The sequence below is a fragment of the Schistocerca nitens genome, chromosome 2 (genome assembly GCF_023898315.1).
Source record: "Schistocerca nitens isolate TAMUIC-IGC-003100 chromosome 2, iqSchNite1.1, whole genome shotgun sequence".
Classification (NCBI taxonomy): Eukaryota; Metazoa; Arthropoda; class Insecta; order Orthoptera; family Acrididae; genus Schistocerca; species Schistocerca nitens.
The window spans coordinates 416,765,415-416,784,125 of record NC_064615.1 but is presented as its reverse complement, the minus strand read 5'-3'; the positions used below and the strand labels follow the sequence as shown (position 1 = coordinate 416,784,125).

At 40.0% G+C, this 18,711-nt stretch overlaps 1 protein-coding gene across 1 annotated transcript in view; it reads right to left on the bottom strand.

Annotated features, from left to right (window-relative positions):
• Positions 1-3,319: 3,319 nt before the first annotated feature.
• The window catches only part of LOC126236289 (DNA-directed RNA polymerase III subunit RPC5), a 129,030-nt gene continuing 113,638 nt past the window's right edge, over positions 3,320-18,711 (bottom strand). The window contains exons 8-9 of the mRNA XM_049945477.1: positions 4,695-4,858; positions 3,320-4,443 (exon numbers count right to left, since the gene is read on the bottom strand). Of these exons, the coding sequence (XP_049801434.1) occupies positions 4,113-4,443; positions 4,695-4,858 (495 nt within the window). The 3' untranslated portion in view covers positions 3,320-4,112. The remainder of the gene's footprint in view (positions 4,444-4,694; positions 4,859-18,711) is intronic.

Below are 18,711 nucleotides of genomic sequence, written 5' to 3'. Positions count from 1 at the left end.
TATTGAATTTAATTGATGAAAGGAGAAAATATAAAAATGCAGTAAATGAAGCAGGCAAAAAGGAATACAAACGTCTCAAAAATGAGATCGACAGGAAGTGCAAAATGGCTAAGCAGGGATGGCTAGAGGACAAAATGTAAGGATGTAGAGGCTTGTCTCACTAGGGGTAAGATAGATACTGCTTACAGGAAAATTAAAGACACCTTTGGAGAGAAGATAACCACTTGTATGAATATCAAGAACTCAGATGGAAAGCCAGTTCTAAGCAAAGAAGGGAAGGCAGAAAGGTGGAAGGAATATATAGAGGGTTTATACAAGGGCGATGTGCTTGAGGACAATATTATGGAAATGGAAGAGGATGTAGATGAAGACGAAATGGGAGATAAGAAGAGTTTGACAGAGCACTGAAAGAACTGAGTCGAAACAAGGCCCCGGGAGTAGACAACATTCCATTAGAACTACTGAAAGCCTTGGGAGAGCCAGTCATGACAAAACTCTACCATCTGGTGAGCAAGATGTACGAGACAGGCGAAATACCCTCAGACTTCAAGAAGAATATAATAATACCAATCCCAAAGAAAGCAGGTGTTGACAGATGTGAAAATTACCGAACTATCAGTTTAATAAGTCACAGCTGCAAAATACTAACGCGAATTCTTTACAGACGAATGGAAAAACTGGTAGAAGCGGACCTCGGGGAAGATCAGTTTGGATTCCATAGAAATGTTGGAACACGTGAGGCAATACTAACCTTACGACTTATCTTAGAAGAGAGATTAAGAAAAGGCAAACCTACGTTTCTAGCATTTGTAGACTTAGAGAAAGCTTTTGACAATGTTAACTGGAATACTTTCTTTCAAATTCTGAAGGTGGTAGGGGTAAAATACAGGGAGCGAAAGGCTATTTACAATTTGTACAGAAACCAGATGGCAGTTATAAAGAGTCGAGGGGCATGAAAGGGAAGCAGTGGTTGGGAAAGGAGTGAGACAGGGTTGTAGCCTCTCCCCAATGTTATTCAATCCGTATATTGAGCAAGCAGTAAAGGAAGCAAAAGAAAAATTCGGATTAGGTATTAAAATTCATGGAGAAGAAGTAAAAACTTTGAGGTTCGCCGATGACATTGTAATTCTGTCAGAGACAGCAAAGGACTTGGAAGAGCAGTTGAACGGAATGGACAGTGTCTTGAAAGGAGGATATAAGATAAACATCAACAAAAGCAAAACGAGGATAATGGAATGTAGTCAAATTAAATCGGGTGATGCTGAGGGAATTAGATTAGGAAATGAGACACTTAAAGTAGTAAAGGAGTTTTGCTATTTAGGGAGTAAAATAACTGATGATGGTCGAAGTAGAGAGGATATAAAATGTAGACTGGCAATGGCAAGGAAATCGTTTCTGAAGAAGAGAAATTTGTTAACGTCGAGTATAGACTTAAGTGTCAGGAAGTCGTTTCTGAGGAGGAGGAGGAGGAGGAGATTAGTGTTTAACGTCCCGTCGACAACGAGGTCATTAGAGACGGAGCGCAAGCTCGGGTGAGGAAAGGATGGGGAAGGAAATCGGCCGTGCCCTTTTAAAGGAACCATCCCGGCATTTGCCTGTAGCGATTTAGGGAAATCACGGAAAACCTAAATCAGGATGGCCGGAGATGGGATTGAACCATCGTCCTCCCGAATGCGAGTCCAGTGTGCTAACCACTGCGCCACCTCGCTCGGTGAGTCGTTTCTGAAAGTATTTGTATGGAGTGTAGCCATGTATGGAAGTGAAACATGGACGATAACTAGTTTGGACAAGAAGAGAATAGAAGCTTTCGAAATGTGGTGCTACAGAAGAATGCTGAAGATTAGATGGGTAGATCACATAACTAATGAGGAGGTGTTGAATAGGATTGGGGAGAAGAGAAGTTTGTGGCACAACTTGACTAGAAGAAGGGATCGCTTGGTAGGACATGTTTTGAGGCATCAAGGGATTACAAATTTAGCATTGGAGGGCAGCGTGGAGGGTAAAAATCGTAGAGGGAGACCAAGAGATGAATACACTAAGCAGATTCAGAAGGATGTAGGTTGCAGTAGGTACTGGGAGATGAAGAAGCTTGCACAGGATAGAGTAGCATGGAGAGCTGCATCAAACCAGTCTCAGGACTGAAGACCACAACAACAACAATCATTGAGAAGCTTGCTTGGAACATCTTTTAAGGCATATTCTTTGACCCTACACATGCAGTTGTTGTTTCATTCTATGCAGCCAAATGTAATAAGGATTTAAAAAGAAGTTAACGGATTTAAAAATTTTTCAACTGACATAGACAACATGCAACAAAAAGGAGGGGAAATTTCTAATATACTGAGGTAAGATATTATTTACGGAAGAAGTTGTATATATTTTCTCAGGGATTTTGTGTATAATGCAGATACCTGAAACAGATCCTTTTGACTTTGTTGTATTATTAGCAGCTGAAACTACTTTACAAATTTTCCAAATCACATTTCAAAACATCATCATGTGACACGACTGCAGCACATCTAAGATCAGCATTTCACATAAATACAGCTTCTATTTAGCAGTGAACTTACAATAAAAATGCTACTACTATTTACAATTCCAGTCCTTTGTAACTGTTTACATTACTTATCAAATTTGAAATTAAATGTTCTTCATTCCAACATGTCTCTGCTTTTCAAATTCTCTTGCTTTAACTGCTAGTCTTTTGTATATAACTACATATTTACAAAAGCCAGATCATTAATATGAAAAAATAGGTGCAGCTGGCATGGGCTATTCACCAGGAGGCGCTATTGCACGTATTCTGCACATGCGTGAACTGCTTGGTCACCCCTGCCTGGATGCACTTAGTGCAGTAGGATCCTTTACACTATGGCACAAGTGCCTGACTGCCTGTACATGAGCTGTTTGCACACCCCTGCCTACCTGTGTCCATGGGCGGACATTTGACTTGGAACAGTCTGACCTGTAGTACCACACACGTATTTTCTAAATCCTGTTCACTGTCAGATGTCTACGTCAACTACACAGATACTTCCTATAATTTATGTGACCCCTGCTGTGTAATGTTATCAATTTCAGACTGCTGACATCAACTCATTTAAAATTTCAAGTATGACATAATTACATAAATAATGAAAATTAACACCAAACAAAGTATAAAGGCTTGTAAAAGCTGCAAGGAGACAAACCACCTTTTCAGTAAACAATAAGAGAAATGAGAGGAGCACAATAAATTTCTTTCTGTATGTGCTTCACATGTATTTCAAAAATTTGAGAACCAATTAACATACATTTACTGCAGAAGAAGACAAAGACAAAGATAAACAATATTTTTATTGTGTAAATGTTTTGACAAATTTATAATGGGAAGGGCTGCCAATTACGTCACATCTTGCTGCTGAGTAATTTTGAAATAGAAGTTATGATATCTGTCACTAATACAGATAACTGTACATCAATTTCATTTATAGAATTGAAACATAAGCACTGTTTCAAAGCTGTACACCACAACACACACTGTTATGTACACTGGGAAAATATTACAATGTCTATAGTCTTGCACAAAGCTCCATTTTCTCACAAAATTATTCACTCATATGGCAGAAAAAAAAATCTGAAATTCATGCAGGGACTATTTTTTACAAACAAAATGGGTTACGACATCCACACCTGAAAGTATAATACATATGAAGCTCATACAGTTAAGCAGCTTCCATTATGGTCAACAGCACATCGATTCACTTAAAAATTATTGTACCACAAAATAAATTAAAAATTACATATTTCACAAAATGACAGCACTAATCTGAACACAACAATAACAATCACATAAATATATCACTTTCAACTGCCTCACACAAATAGTTTTCTGCAATATTTGATGAAGTACCACATCTACAGCAGCACTTGCTGCTTACACACTTCTCTCTCACCTCTCTGGATGGGTTGTTCCAAATACAAAAATCACATGTCCTTTTGAACAACTTCAATTAAGCAAAATAATTATAATCACTGTCAAAACAGTCACATCAGCTATTCTGTCATTTACATCACATATTTAGTACAGTAAATAAATCTGCAACTCAAAATCAGTCAAAACAAAACATGGGTCACGATTCTAAAGGCTCTACTTTCACTTTAACCCCTGCAAATGAACGAGCAATTTTGTGGTTTGGTCGTTCTGCACCACTATCACTGTCAGAATCTTTGTGCGACTTTCGTCGGTTATTTGGAGTAGTCGTAATTTCTGCATCAGAATCACCTGATGGTCGATGACGAGAATGTGATGACAGAACTGGCCTCCCATCAGAGTCTGAATCTCTCGTCGACTGCTGGCGAGTTCGTCCTGTTGCTGGAGTAGAGGGCAATGAAAAGCTCTCCTGAAGCTGCTTTTGTTTGGCTTCCCACATCATCTGCTGTCTTTGTAAGACATCTGGATACCTTAAGATGAAGGAAAATACACAATATTTAGTATGAAGCTTGACAAGTTTAAACAGAGACGCTGCCAGAGTTCCATCTTTTCATTTTCACAACCTTTGTTTCTGTTGTCATTTACTAAAACATATTAATTTGACAGAATTGAGCCAATAAGTTGTACGATACTGCAGTAAATATAAAGTTAAATGAAGAGTAAAATGCAAAGAACTTTATGATAATTCCACACTAAAATGCTTAATAAAGGTAGTACAAACCTTGTAATAAAATCATTGTCATATGGTCGCAGCAATTCCCAGCCTCTGCCCGATCTAGTTTTCGCAAACTGTGAGAGAATTTCATTCAACTCTTCTGATCCTAAATTTGTAGTTTTGTGTACCTTTTCCTGCTGGACAAATCGTTCCTGTGTGAATCTGTGTAGCTGTAAATCCATAACTATATATTAGAAAATAAGCACCAAAAAGTACATTCTTCTGTTTGTAAAGAAAGACAACATAATAAAGTTCTAATCAATGTAACAACTAAAGGACTCTCACCAGTGACTAGTGTTTACCATCAACTCTATCATTCCTTTTTAGAAAGAGATAGATAGAGAGAGAGAGAGAGAGAGAGAGAGAGAGAGAACCTATTTGAACAGTTCACTTCGGGCATTTTAAAAATAATCACAAAGGTGCTCTGTCCTCAGTGGGCCTCCTTCCCTCATACCCTCTCTTTTTTATAACAACAGAGGATTAAGTATAATGGACTACCTGTACAACTTCAATGAGGTGGGGTTATAACATTCTGACTGTTTATGGGGAACTTTGCTCATTCTCTTTTAATTGTAACAACAATTTGGCAATGCAATATTTTACAGATTAAGTTTTTCTTTCAGTAACATGGAAGTGACAAAAAACAGAATCACAGTGAATCTTAATGGTACAATGGAGTGTTCAAACCCCATAATCCTTCACTTTTTTCAAAGAATTTTTTTTTTTTTTTTTTATCGTAACAATACCAGAGACATATGCCACAAAGTTTACTTCTTTGAATACACGTGTTACAGCTATCTTTAGCTGCCACTTCAGATGACTTCTCATGTCTAAAAAGCAAAACTTTTAGTTCAGTACTTCAATTTGTGTACATCTACAGCTCTCATGTATTAGAAATCACATTTAATTCAACTCCATTACATAAAAAAGATGAAAAAATAAAGAGGTCTTGGATGCATCCCTAAAATGTGGCCTTCACAACCTGTCTGACAAATTGGTTGCTGGAAAAGATTGGTGTCCCATCTCTAGTTGACCACATATAATTCATATTCAACTAATGATATGAATGACAATGACCCACACAAAAATTATATCTGCTATGCTGCTAAGAATATTTTGTGATTAAGGACTGTATCTGATGAGGCAGCGAGTTGTTGCAATTCAGTGTTAGCCACGTGCTCAACAACATTTATGATTTCCACCAAAAATACAGTAACAGCTAGAGAACAGCTGCAAACCAAGGTAGGCCATGACTGTTCCAATGCACTTCAGGCACTGTTAGATACTATTAGTCTAATATATTGCTGAAAATCACATGGTAGAATGAGCAATTGGACCAAAAATTTCTCTGGCTGTCACGGATACCTCAATACTCATGAAGAAGTATGTGGATACAGAACACAATTGGGTCATTCCATGTCAGTTCAACCAGGGGCTCCAGCTCATAGTCTCAGATTTGACTGAAATTCAGTACACTAATTCTACCATGTGTGGAACACTCAAGTACAAAGTATTAGTTTCCCCTGCCAATTAGTTCCAGAATTGTGACTTATGAACGAAGGTGGTGTGACCCGGAAATTGCAACCCACATCTGGCAATCTATCTTCAGACCCAACTTCAGGTCTAAATAACTTTGGAACTATTCCACACAGCCCAGTGAAATTTTTACAACCCAGTAACATCCATTTAGAGAACACACTCTATGAATCAAAACACCAACAACATTTTTCTGAGGGAAAATAAAAAATTCCAAAATGTGATTAAAAAATGTAATACGTTAAAAGGTACATATTGTAGGTGCCCTCTATGCCAAATATAATTCACTCAAAAAGGGTACAAATTTTTTTGTGGTAAGCTTAATGTGGCCTAAACACACACAGAACTCATCATGCCCATATCAGTCACAAAAACTGAGTTACATGCACACAAAAATACAAAAACTTGAAAAATTAACTGAAAAACATGGGTTTTCTAAGTGTGGTAGCACAAAAGGGACAAGTGGTATCCAAGCCAAATTTCACACACTGCATAAGTAGACCATAATGATATATATCTCAAAATTTCAGCATGTTATTGCAAGACATTTGTGTACAATGGAAGTTGACAGATTTATTTGGCGATTGATGTGGCCATTGTTCCACAACACAATTTTGTAAAAACATATCGTAAACTGTTCTGCCTCTTCTTATCCTCTCCCACAACTGTTTAATCACTAAGCAACAACATATAGACAGATTAACACAACCTATCATTAATGTTTACTGCACCTTAACTGCTAAAAACCAGTCGATTCTGCTTCGAACAGAAGTTCTCCCACACATTAGCTACTGTACTCTGTACATTGAGTGGCAAATTGTACTGTCTTCCTGACACTGGTGGTAGGAACTGGAACTGTGATAAGAATAAGTTCAAAATGAATCCAATACCTGTCTGCCAAACGTGGCCAATGAAATGATCTTGCTGGTCCTGCTGGTGCCATGAAGTTCACAAATACATCACCTTCTGCTTCACATCACTCTGCAACACATCCTAAGTACCATTTTTCATCATAAACAGCAATAACATAGCAACCTGGTTATATGTTGCTGCTTTTGCTTCTGAATCCTGAATCAGACACACTGTGAAGACACATGTTGTACATGAATGTATAGTTATAACCGGACAGTGTGCTCATCTGCACATTGTCAGAGTCCGCTGGAGAGAAGTGATGATGGCTCCTTGTTCCTGCAACAGTTTTAACGTGTTCTAGTCTGCTTTGTAGCAACTCTTCGACTGATTTCACCTCATCTTTCGAAACATAGAATTATTGTATGCCAGAGCTATTTTTCTGTACCCAGGTAAATAATTGAAGAAGTGTTAGTTTGACCTTCTGTAGGGTGTTGCAGACTAGCTCATGGTGCCATGCGCTTAATGGTAGCACCAATACCATCACATACATTTTTACCATGACTTCTTGCGAAAAAAATTCCATTGTGTATGAATCTGAAAATCATGGTAATTCATGCACAAATTTTTGAGATTTTTACAGTTTTTGTACTGACTAACTGCCCCATCTCTGAAGTATTTCGCAAAATGTATGTGAGGCAGCTTGTTTTTCACATATGCCATGACAGTGCGAATGTGGGCATGAACTGCAATGGCATCATGAATTAAACAGTCACTAAAAACACACAGGTTCATGACAGACACATCACCTGATTCACCTCTATAATAAATCACAAATGGCTGGAGAGGTGGTTGACGGTTGTCCCAATGATATCCTTGGATGGCATCTTGAACTATAAATGTATAATTTTCAGAAAAGTTTAGTATTACTATAATTTCATCTTGTTCAAATTATCCTTACTGGAGATAAGCCAATTGTGCTGTTGCTGTGAAGCTGTGTGTGGTCAGTTTGTCCATTTTTTGACAACACATTTCAACAAAATCTTCCACTGTACTTTGCTTTGTTTCAAGACTTGTGCGATCCACGTGTGTCCATTGTTTATAAGAAACAAGTTCATTGTCATCCATAAGGAGTTCACCATACAGTTTGTTATTCATGTAATCTGCTAGATTTGCCTTACCAGGACACTTTTCACACCTGTGTATCATGCATTGGTAGGAACTGATGTCACACACTAGCAGCTTCATTGCACCTTTGTAATCTAGACCAGAATCCTTTATAGCAGCAAACATCAGCTTAGCATTTTGATGGGTCTCACATACACAAACATTGTGTGTGCTCCATGCACTTACAGGCACAACCCATTTTGTCCGAAGATTGAAAAAAGATGATAAACCTACTTTGGTATTGGGATACTTTTCCTTGAATTCTACATATAGTTCTGATATGTTGCATAGCAACAGTCGTTTTTGCATCTGTACATGTACATTTCCCATTTTCACCGTTACATAGTCTTTTTTTCCAGGCATTATTTTCATAAAACTCCGACGCTAGCACGTTTATTTCTGAACTCAATTGCTTACCCTGAGCCTGCTGAAGTTGTGGAAGCACTCCTTGGGTTGTTTTTATTTTCTTAGGTTGCTTTACCATATACACTCCTGGAAATGGAAAAAAGAACACATTGACACCGGTGTGTCAGACCCACCATACTTGCTCCGGACACTGCGAGAGGGCTGTACAAGCAATGATCACACGCACGGCACAGCGGACACACCAGGAACCGCGGTGTTGGCCGTCGAATGGCGCTAGCTGCGCAGCATTTGTGCACCACCGCCGTCAGTGTCAGCCAGTTTGCCATGGCATACGGAGCTCCATCGCAGTCTTTAACACTGGTAGCATGCCGCGACAGCGTGGACGTGAACCGTATGTGCAGTTGACGGACTTTGAGCGAGGGCGTATAGTGGGCATGCGGGAGGCCGGGTGGACGTACCGCCGAATTGCTCAACATGTGGGGCGTGAAGTCTCCACAGTACATCGATGTTGTCGCCAGTGGTCGGCGGAAGGTGCACGTGCCCGTCGACCTGGGACCGGACCGCAGCGACGCACGGATGCACGCCAAGACCGTAGGATCCTACGCAGTGCCGTAGGGGACCGCACCGCCACTTCCCAGCAAATTAGGGACACTGTTGCTCCTGGGGTATCGGCGAGGACCATTCGCAACCGTCTCCATGAAGCTGGGCTACGGTCCCGCACACCGTTAGGCCGTCTTCCGCTCACGCCCCAACATCGTGCAGCCCGCCTCCAGTGGTGTCGCGACAGGCGTGAATGGAGGGACGAATGGAGACGTGTCGTCTTCAGCAATGAGAGTCGCTTCTGCCTTGGTGCCAATGATGGTCGTATGCGTGTTTGGCGCCGTGCAGGTGAGCGCCACAATCAGGACTGCATACGACCGAGGCACACAGGGCCAACACCCGGCATCATGGTGTGGGGAGCGATCTCCTACACTGGCCGTACACCACTGGTGATCGTCGAGAGGACACTGAATAGTGCACGGTACATCCAAACCGTCATCGAACCCATCGTTCTACCATTCCTAGACCGGCAAGGGAACTTGCTGTTCCAACAGGACAATGCACGTCCGCATGTATCCCGTGCCACCCAACGTGCTCTAGAAGGTGTAAGTCAACTACCCTGGCCAGCTAGATCTCCGGATCTGTCCCCCATTGAGCATGTTTGGGACTGGATGAAGCGTCGTCTCACGCGGTCTGCACGTCCAGCACGAACGCTGGTCCAACTGAGGCGCCAGGTGGAAATGGCATGGCAAGCCGTTCCACAGGACTACATCCAGCATCTCTACGATCGTCTCCATGGGAGAATAGCAGCCTGCATTGCTGCGAAAGGTGGATATACACTGTACTAGTGCCGACATTGTGCATGCTCTGTTGCCTGTGTCTATGTGCCTGTGGTTCTGTCAGTGTGATCATGTGATGTATCTGACCCCAGGAATGTGTCAATAAAGTTTCCCCTTCCTGGGACAATGAATTCACAGTGTTCTTATTTCAATTTCCAGGAGTGTATGTAGAAACATTGAATTCCTTTGCAGTGTAGTCAATAGACCACCTGGAAGGTGCAAGGGTAAGAATAGCTACTTTTCTCTGGTGTGTGGATATGGCACATTTTTCTTTCAAATCATGAACAATTTTGTCCAAATCAGAGCATTTCTGGCATGATTTCTGTTCCTTTGGAGCAGATAGTTCTTCCTCTTCCACCATTAGTGTGTCAGCTATTTTGTGTTTTAATTCCATTTGAACTTCTTGTAGTTTTCTTCTACCATAGCTGGGCCTGTCTCTTTTCCCAACTTTGTGTGTCTTCATGGGAGACAAACCAAGAGCAGTCACTGAAGTATTTAATTGCTCATCCACTGTGCTTGTAGGTGGCTGATACTCTTCGTCACTGTCATGTAAATTATCAGAATATTCTTCATTTTTTAGCAGTGTAACACACCTGGAACATAACTTTTGTCATGGTTTCATGTTAAGTCCAATGCACTCATTCACTTTCAATACTGATTTTATATCAATTTCTCTGAGGCTACACTTCACTGTCTTCTTATGAATCCGAAATGGATCAAAACAACTTCATTGTAGGAAAGAATACTTATCCAGAAACACTTTCATATGATGATAATAAACACTAAAGTTTCCTGGAACTGTACTTCTTGTGCTCACAGGGTGTATCCCGGATATCCATAGCAACAAATCTTGGTCCGATTCATCCAGATCATACAGTACAAAGCGAATGCCACATTTTGTTCCATATGTAGTTTTATGACATTCAGATGCTTGTGCTCTACCAATACTGCAACTTGTTTGAACAAAAGCACCACTAGTACACTCTTCTGCCTCCATACTGACTTTCCACAACAGTACTGACCAGTCTGAATTAAAACCTTAAAAACATGAGTAACCTGTAATTGTTGCTTGTTTCCTTTGTTGTTCCTGCCTAACAATGACTCATTCTGTCCCTGAAAACTACCATTGTTTAACTTTCTGTTGCCTAATGGTTCTCAACAATTGCTGCAGCTTTATCTGAAACAATCTGCCTGCATCATCACTATTACTTGCTAAATCGTGTTAAAAGAAACGTAACCAAATACATCTCTGTCAAGTTTTATTGTACACAAAGGCCTTGCAAATAACAAGTTGAAATTTTGACACATATTATATTATGGTCTACTTATGCAGTGTTTGAAATTTGGCTTGGATATCACTTGTCCCTTTTGTGCTACCACACTTAGAAAATCCATGTTTTTCAGGTAATTTTTCAAATTTTTGTACTTTCGTGTGCATGTAACTCTGTTTGTGTGACTGATACGGGCAAGATGACGTCTGTGTGTGTTTAGACCACATTAAGCTTACCACAAAAAAATTTATACCCTTTTTGAGTGAATTATATTTGGCACAGAGGCACCTACAATATGTACCTTTTAACGTATCACATTTTTTAAATCACATTTTGGAATTTTTTATTTTCCCTCAGAAATATGTTGTTGGTGTTTTGATTCATAGTGTGTGTTCTCTAAATGGATGTTACTGGGTTGTAAAAATTTCACTGGACTGTGCAGAATAATTCCAAAGTTATTAAGACCTGAAGTTGCGTCTGAAGATAGATTGCCAGATGCGGGTTGCAATTTCCGGGTCACGCCACCTTCTTTCACAAACCATAATTCTGGAACTAATTGGCTGGAGAACTTAAAATTTTGTACATGAGTGTTCTACACTTGGTAGCATTGGTGTGCTAAATTTCAGCCAAATCTGAGACTATCAGCTGGAACATTTTCTCAAATTGGTTTAATTGACATGGAATGACCCAATTATTGTATTAATGCCATTTTACTGCATGCCATAATAAGTCACATGTGATGAGTACTGTTTCCTGAATGCACAGCATACTCATTCTTTATTCACCCTACTCACTATAACTTGGCATATATGTCGCAAATTGAATGTGACTGGTATGTTGTTATTGATACATGAAACTATTCACTTCTCCAGGAGGTCAGATCCAGCAAATGATGATTTCAAGTTGAATTTGTCAAATAAGCAGTACCAGAAGATTGCTTCAATAGTTTTTTCCAGAATGCACAGCATACTCATTCTTTATTCACCCTACTCACTATAACTTGGCATATATGTCGCAAATTGAATGTGACTGGTATGTTGTTATTGATACATGAAACTATTCACTTCTCCAGGAGGTCAGATCCAGCAAATGATGATTTCAAGTTGAATTTGTCAAATAAGCAGTACCAGAAGATTGCTTCAATAGTTTTGATCCAATTGCATAACATGGTGCTCCAGGTTTTGGTGAGCAGCACCACCCTTAGTTTCCAGGTGGGCAAGAAAAGTATATTATTTAATTACGTATCTGATGTGTACACTAAAATGCCCCCCCGCCCATCCAAAAAAAATTGTCTCACGCAGCTAATATTGAGACAGAACATGTCAACAATTACTGTCTGTACATTAGAAGCTACTGAAACATCCAGCAGCTTGAACCTCCCACTGAATGCTGTGTAACCAGCAAATTAATCAAATACTTGGTGCAACAATTCAACAATTTTCTCCCATAATTTTATGCTCAAGAATGATATCTTGTTCACAACATTAGTGGATCTGCTAACCCTATTTTATAGAGACTGGTCAAGTGTCTCAAATTAATGTGGCATCTTCTTCCAACTTTGTAATAGCTCGACCAATAAGTTCTGATATTTGAATAATCCAATAAAGCTTATTCTGAGGGACTTCAAACTGTGCATAAACCACTGATGATGATGATCATCTCTCTCTCTCTCTCTCTCTCTCTCTCTCTCACACACACACACACACACACACACACACTACACAAACATGTACGTACAATCAACGTAAATTGAGGCCAGGTGGGTGCAAGAACCAAGGACATGTAGTAATACCAGTTTCCACCTGCAAAGCTCTGAGAAAATGGTGTAAGGGGGAAGACCTCTGTGCCTGTTTCACCACATATGCCACCTGGAATCTTCCCAGTCACCAGTTTCTCAGAATGCTGCAGGTGAGAACTGGCTTTACAGCATGTCTTTGGTTCTCACCACCCATCTGCTCTTAATTTATGTTAATTTCTTTGGACCCAACATTTCTTCTTAAAAACTATTCCTTTCTTCACACTCTTTCAGTTTTCTATATGTTTTATTTTCTGATCTGTCTATTTTTCCCCACACCCTGCCTCTAGCATATATAATGTACTTAACTTTCCGCTCTCATTAACTTTTCCTTATTACCCATCTTCCACCTTTAAGCTCTCGGGTTTTCAAATCTCATCCAGTGCAATTCCCAACCATCAGTCTTTCCTTCTCATCCCATCTGGTAAGTCTCCCCTGACATGGAGTCGTATGTGACTTTTCCGTGATTCTCCCCATTTCCTAAACTTCGCCAGTCCTTTTCCTCCATTCCTCTTCCTTCCCCTTCAACACTTCTGCCAGAAGAAGGAGCCACTGGCTCCATAGATAAACTATGTGACACATTAAATTATGAACTACATAATAAATTGCAACAATTATTCTGAGCAGAAAATAAACTTTGCTAACATGTTCCACTGTTGTTGACTGTTGTGCATAACATTCACAACATATCAAACAAAGGGAACTTGAGAAGTTGGCGATGGCTGAACACTGTCTAGCAGAAGGGGATACAATAAAACTTAAAAAAGATGAGAGTTGTGGCTAAGATACTATCATACTTGAATGCTGTTATCAAAGAAGCAGATGAAATTCAAATAAATGACAATGATTTTAACACATGTAATGGGGGCAGGCTTTAGGCAGAAAGCAAACAGTGAAAGCAAAGACGTAGGCATGACACTTGTAAGGATGCAGGAGCAACAGTCTCAAACATGGTGCTGGCTCCTCAAGCCATCATGTGACATTTGGTCCCACGGTGGTACGGAGCTGCTATGAACTGCCCAACTCACCTTGTGCGCATGTGTCACTCTGGCCTTCTCTGGAAGGTTCCAGATGCTGCCACTACATCTATATGATCAGGACACTTTTCCAGTCCCAGCAGTCAGTGATTTTAATTCCCAATGACAACAGTGGAGGCAGCTAACAAAAGCTCGAATGTTTTATTTGAAGTGACGTGGCTCATAAACTGAGAAGATTTTATTGATGCCTTATTACTTAGTGCACTCTTCCCACTGCAGATTGGTTTCACATGAGACTTTTGTGAAAATAATTAATTCTTTAGTATCAACTTTATTTGTTTCAAGACAAGATAAGACTTTTCAAGTCTTCTTTCAAGAAATATAGTTCTGTTTCACTATATATAACAGATACGGAATTTATCCATTCCATATCTGTTTATCCTCCCCCATGAACCATGGACCTTGCTATTGGTGGGGAGGCTTGCGTGCCTCAGCGATACAGATAGCCATACCGTAGGTGCAACCACAACGGATGGTAATCTGTTGAGAGGCCAGACAAACGTGTGGTTACTGAAGAGGGGCAGCAGCCTTTTCAGTAGTTGCAGGGGCAACAGTCTGGATGATTGACTTATCTGGGCTTGTAACACTAACCAAAACAGCCTTGCTGTGCTGGTACTGCGAACAGCTGTAAGCAAGGGGAAACTACAGCCGTAATTTTTCCCGAAGTCATGCAGCTTTACTGTAATGTTAAATGATGATGGCGTCCTCTTGGGTAAAATATCCTGGAGGTAAAATAGTCCCCCATTCAGATCTCCGAGCGGGTACTACTCAAGAGGACATCATTATCAGGAGAAAGAGGCGTTCTACGGGACGGAGTGTGGAATGTCAGATCCCTTAATCGGGCAGGTAGGTTAGAAAATTTAAAAAGGGAAATGGATAGGTTAAAGTTAGATATAGTGGGAATTAGTGAAGTTCAGTGACAGGAGAAACAAGACTTTTGTTCAGGTGCATACAGGGTTATAAATACAAAATCAGATAGGGGTAATGCAGGAGTAGGTTTGGTAATGAATAAAAAAATAGGAGTGCAGGTAAGCTACTACAAACAGCATAGTGAATACGTTACTGTGGCCAAGATAGACACGAAACCCATGCCAACTAAAGTAGTACAAGTTTATATGCCAACTAGCTCTGCAGATGACGAAGAAATTGATGAAATGTATGATGAGACAAAAGAAATTAGTCAGGTAGTGGAGGGAGATGAAAATTTAATAGTCATGGGTGACTGGAATTCGACAGTAGGAAAAGGAAGAGAAGGAAACGTTGTAGGTGAATATGGATTGGGAATAAGAAATGAAAGAGGAAGTTGCCTGGTAGACTTTTGCACAGAACATAACTTAATCAAAGCTAACACTTGGTTCAAGAATCATGAAAGAAGGTCGTATACATGGAAGAAGCCTGGAGACACTAGAAGGTATCAGATAGATTATATAATGGTAAGACAGAGATTTAGGAACCAGGTTTTACATTCTAAGACATTTCCAGGGGCAGATGTGGACTCTGACCACAATCTATTGGTTATGAACTGTAGATTAAAACTGGAGAAACTGCAAAATGGTGGGAATTTAAGGAAATGGGACCGGGATAAACTGACTAAACCAGAGGTTGTACAGAGTTTCAGGGAGAGCATAAGGTAACAATTGACAGGAATGGGGGAAAGAAATACAGTAGAAGAAAAATGGGTAGCTTTGAGGGATGAAGTCGTGAAGGCAGCAGACGATCAAATAGGTAAAAGGTGAGGGCTAGTAGAAATCCTTGAGTAACAGAAGAAATATTGAATTTAATTGACGAAAACAGAAAATATAAAAATACAGTAAATGAAGCAGGCAAAAAGGAATATAAAGGTCTCAAAAATGAGATTGACAGGAAGTGCAAAATGGCTAAGCAGGGATGGCTAGAGGACAAATGTAAGGATGTAGAGGCATATCTCACTAGGGGTAAGACAGATACTGCCTACAGGAAAATTAAAGAGACCTTGGAGAAAAGAGGACCACTTGTATGAATATCAAGAGCTCAGATGGAAACCCAGTTCTACGCAAAGAAGGGAAAGCAGAAAGTTGGAAGGAGTATATAGAGGGTCTATACAAGGGAGATGTGCTTGAGGACAATATTACGGAAATGGAAGAGGATGTAGATGAAGATGAAATGGGAGATACGATACTGCGTGAAGAGTTTGACAGAGCACTGAAAGACCTGAGTCGAAACAAGGCCCCAGGAGTTGACAACATTCCATTAGAACTACTGAAAGCCTTGGGAGAGCCAGTCTTGACAAAACTCTACCATCTGGTGAGCAAGATGTATGAGACAGGCAAAATACCCTCAGACTTCAAGAAGAATATATTAATTCCAATCCCAAAAAAGCAAGTGCTGACAGATGTGAAAATTAACGAACTATCAGTTTAATAAGTCACAGCTGCAAAATACTAATGCGAGTTCTTTACAGACGAATGGAAAAACTGGTGGAAGCCGACCTCGAGGAAGATCAGTTTGGATTCCATAAAAATATTGGAACACGTGAGGCAATACTGACCCTACGACTTATCTTAGAAGGTAGATTAAGGAAAAGCAAACCTACGTTTCTAGCATTTGTTGACTTAGAAAAGCTTTTGACAATGTTGCCTGGATTCTCTCTTTCAAATTCTGAAGGTGGTAGGGGTAAAATACAGGTAGCGAAAGGGTATTTACAATTTGTACAGAAACCAGATGGCAGTTATAAGAGTCGAGGGACATGAAAAGGAAGCAATGGTTGGAAAGGGAGTGAGAAAAGGTTGTAGCCTGTCCCCGATCTTATTCAATCTGTATACTGAGCAAGCAGTAAAGGAACCGATTACATTGTAATTCTGTCAGAGACAGCAAAGGACTTGGAAGAGCAGTTGAACGGAATGGACAGTGTCTTGAAAGGAGGATATAAGATGAACATCAACAAAAGCAAAACGAGGATAATGGAATGTAGTCAAATTAAATTGGGTGATGCTGAGGGAATTAGATTAGGAAATGAGACACTTAAAGTAGTAAAGGAGTTTTGCTATTTAGGGAGTAAAATAACTGATGATGGTCGAAGTAGAGAGGATATAAAATGTAGACTGGCAATGGCAAGGAAATCGTTTCTGAAGAAGAGAAATTTGTTAACATCGAGTATAGATTTAAGTGTCAGGAAGTCGTTTCTGAAAGTATTTGTATGGAGTGTAGCCATTTATGGAAGTGAAACATGGACGATAAATAGTTTGGAAAAGAAGAGAATAGAAGCTTTCGAAATATGGTGCTATAGAAGAATGCTAAAGATTAGATGGGTAGATCACTTAACTAATGAGGAGGTATTGAATAGAATTGGGGAGAAGAGGAGTTTGTGGCACAATTGACTAGAAGAAGGGATCGGTTGGTAGGACATGTTCTGAGGCATTAAGGGATCACCAGTTTAGTATTGGAGGGCAGTGTGGAGAGTAAAAATCGTAGAGGGAGACCAAGAGATAAATACACTAAGCAGATTCAGAAGGATGTAGGTTGCAATAGGTACTCGGAGATGATGAAGCTTTCACAGGATAGAGTAGCATGGAGAACTGCATCAAACCAGTCTCAGGACTGAAGACCACAACAACAACAAACATGGAATTTATAATAATATCAAAAAAGGAAGGATGGTTATGGTTTAGGTTCTCATTAATGAAACAAGGTCATTAGAAACTGAGTACAAACTTAGACTGGGGAGGGACGGGGAAGGAAACTGGATGTGCCTTTACAAAGGAACCAACTGGGCTTTCACAAACTAAATCTAAATGGCTAGAAGAGGATCTGACCTACCTTCTTCCCAAATACAGGTCTAGCGTCTTACCGCTGTGTAACCTTGCTCAACTCTGTCAAACAGATACCAGTTAAGAATGAGGGAGTATTGCTTGCTTTCCTACCTAAATTAGGGATGCTAACTTCCTTTTAGATCTCTGATAAATTACAGTGTTCCTTCCTAAAAATAATATTAACATAATTAAACATAACATACAGTGTCAACATTACAATCATGCAAATGAAGAACTTAGAATGAAGTGATCCCCACTTGCTGTAAAATACTTTTATTCAAAGTCAAGGCCGATTTCACATCAACTGAAGAAACACCCTCAGGTGGGATAGCAGAACCTATAGAAATAAAACTTGGATAAATGCCATGTGGGATAAACAAAGCTGTAGACTAGTAATGCAGATAAACAATTTCAATGTTCTACCCCAACAACGTGAGCAGAAAGGTAGTTGAGTGGCAGTGGGCATGGCAGTACTGACTGCTCTGCAATGACTAAGATGTTTACAGGCTGTTTACTCGATGGCGAATGTTAATTGGAGACAAGGGTATCATCAGGACTGCCCAGGGAAGTGTGACAGGACCGCTACTATTCTCTATTTACATAAATGGTCTGGTGGACAGAGTGGGCAACAACCTGCAGTTGTTTGCTGATGGCCCTGTAGCTGTGTGGGAAGGTGCTGAAGTTGAGTGACTGTTGGAGGATTCAAGATGACTTAGACAAAACTATTGGTTGGTGTGATGAATGGCAACTAGCTCTAAATGTAGAAACATCTAAGTTAATGCAGATGAGGAAAAACAAACCTGATATGCTCGAATACGGCTTTAGTTGGCACAGT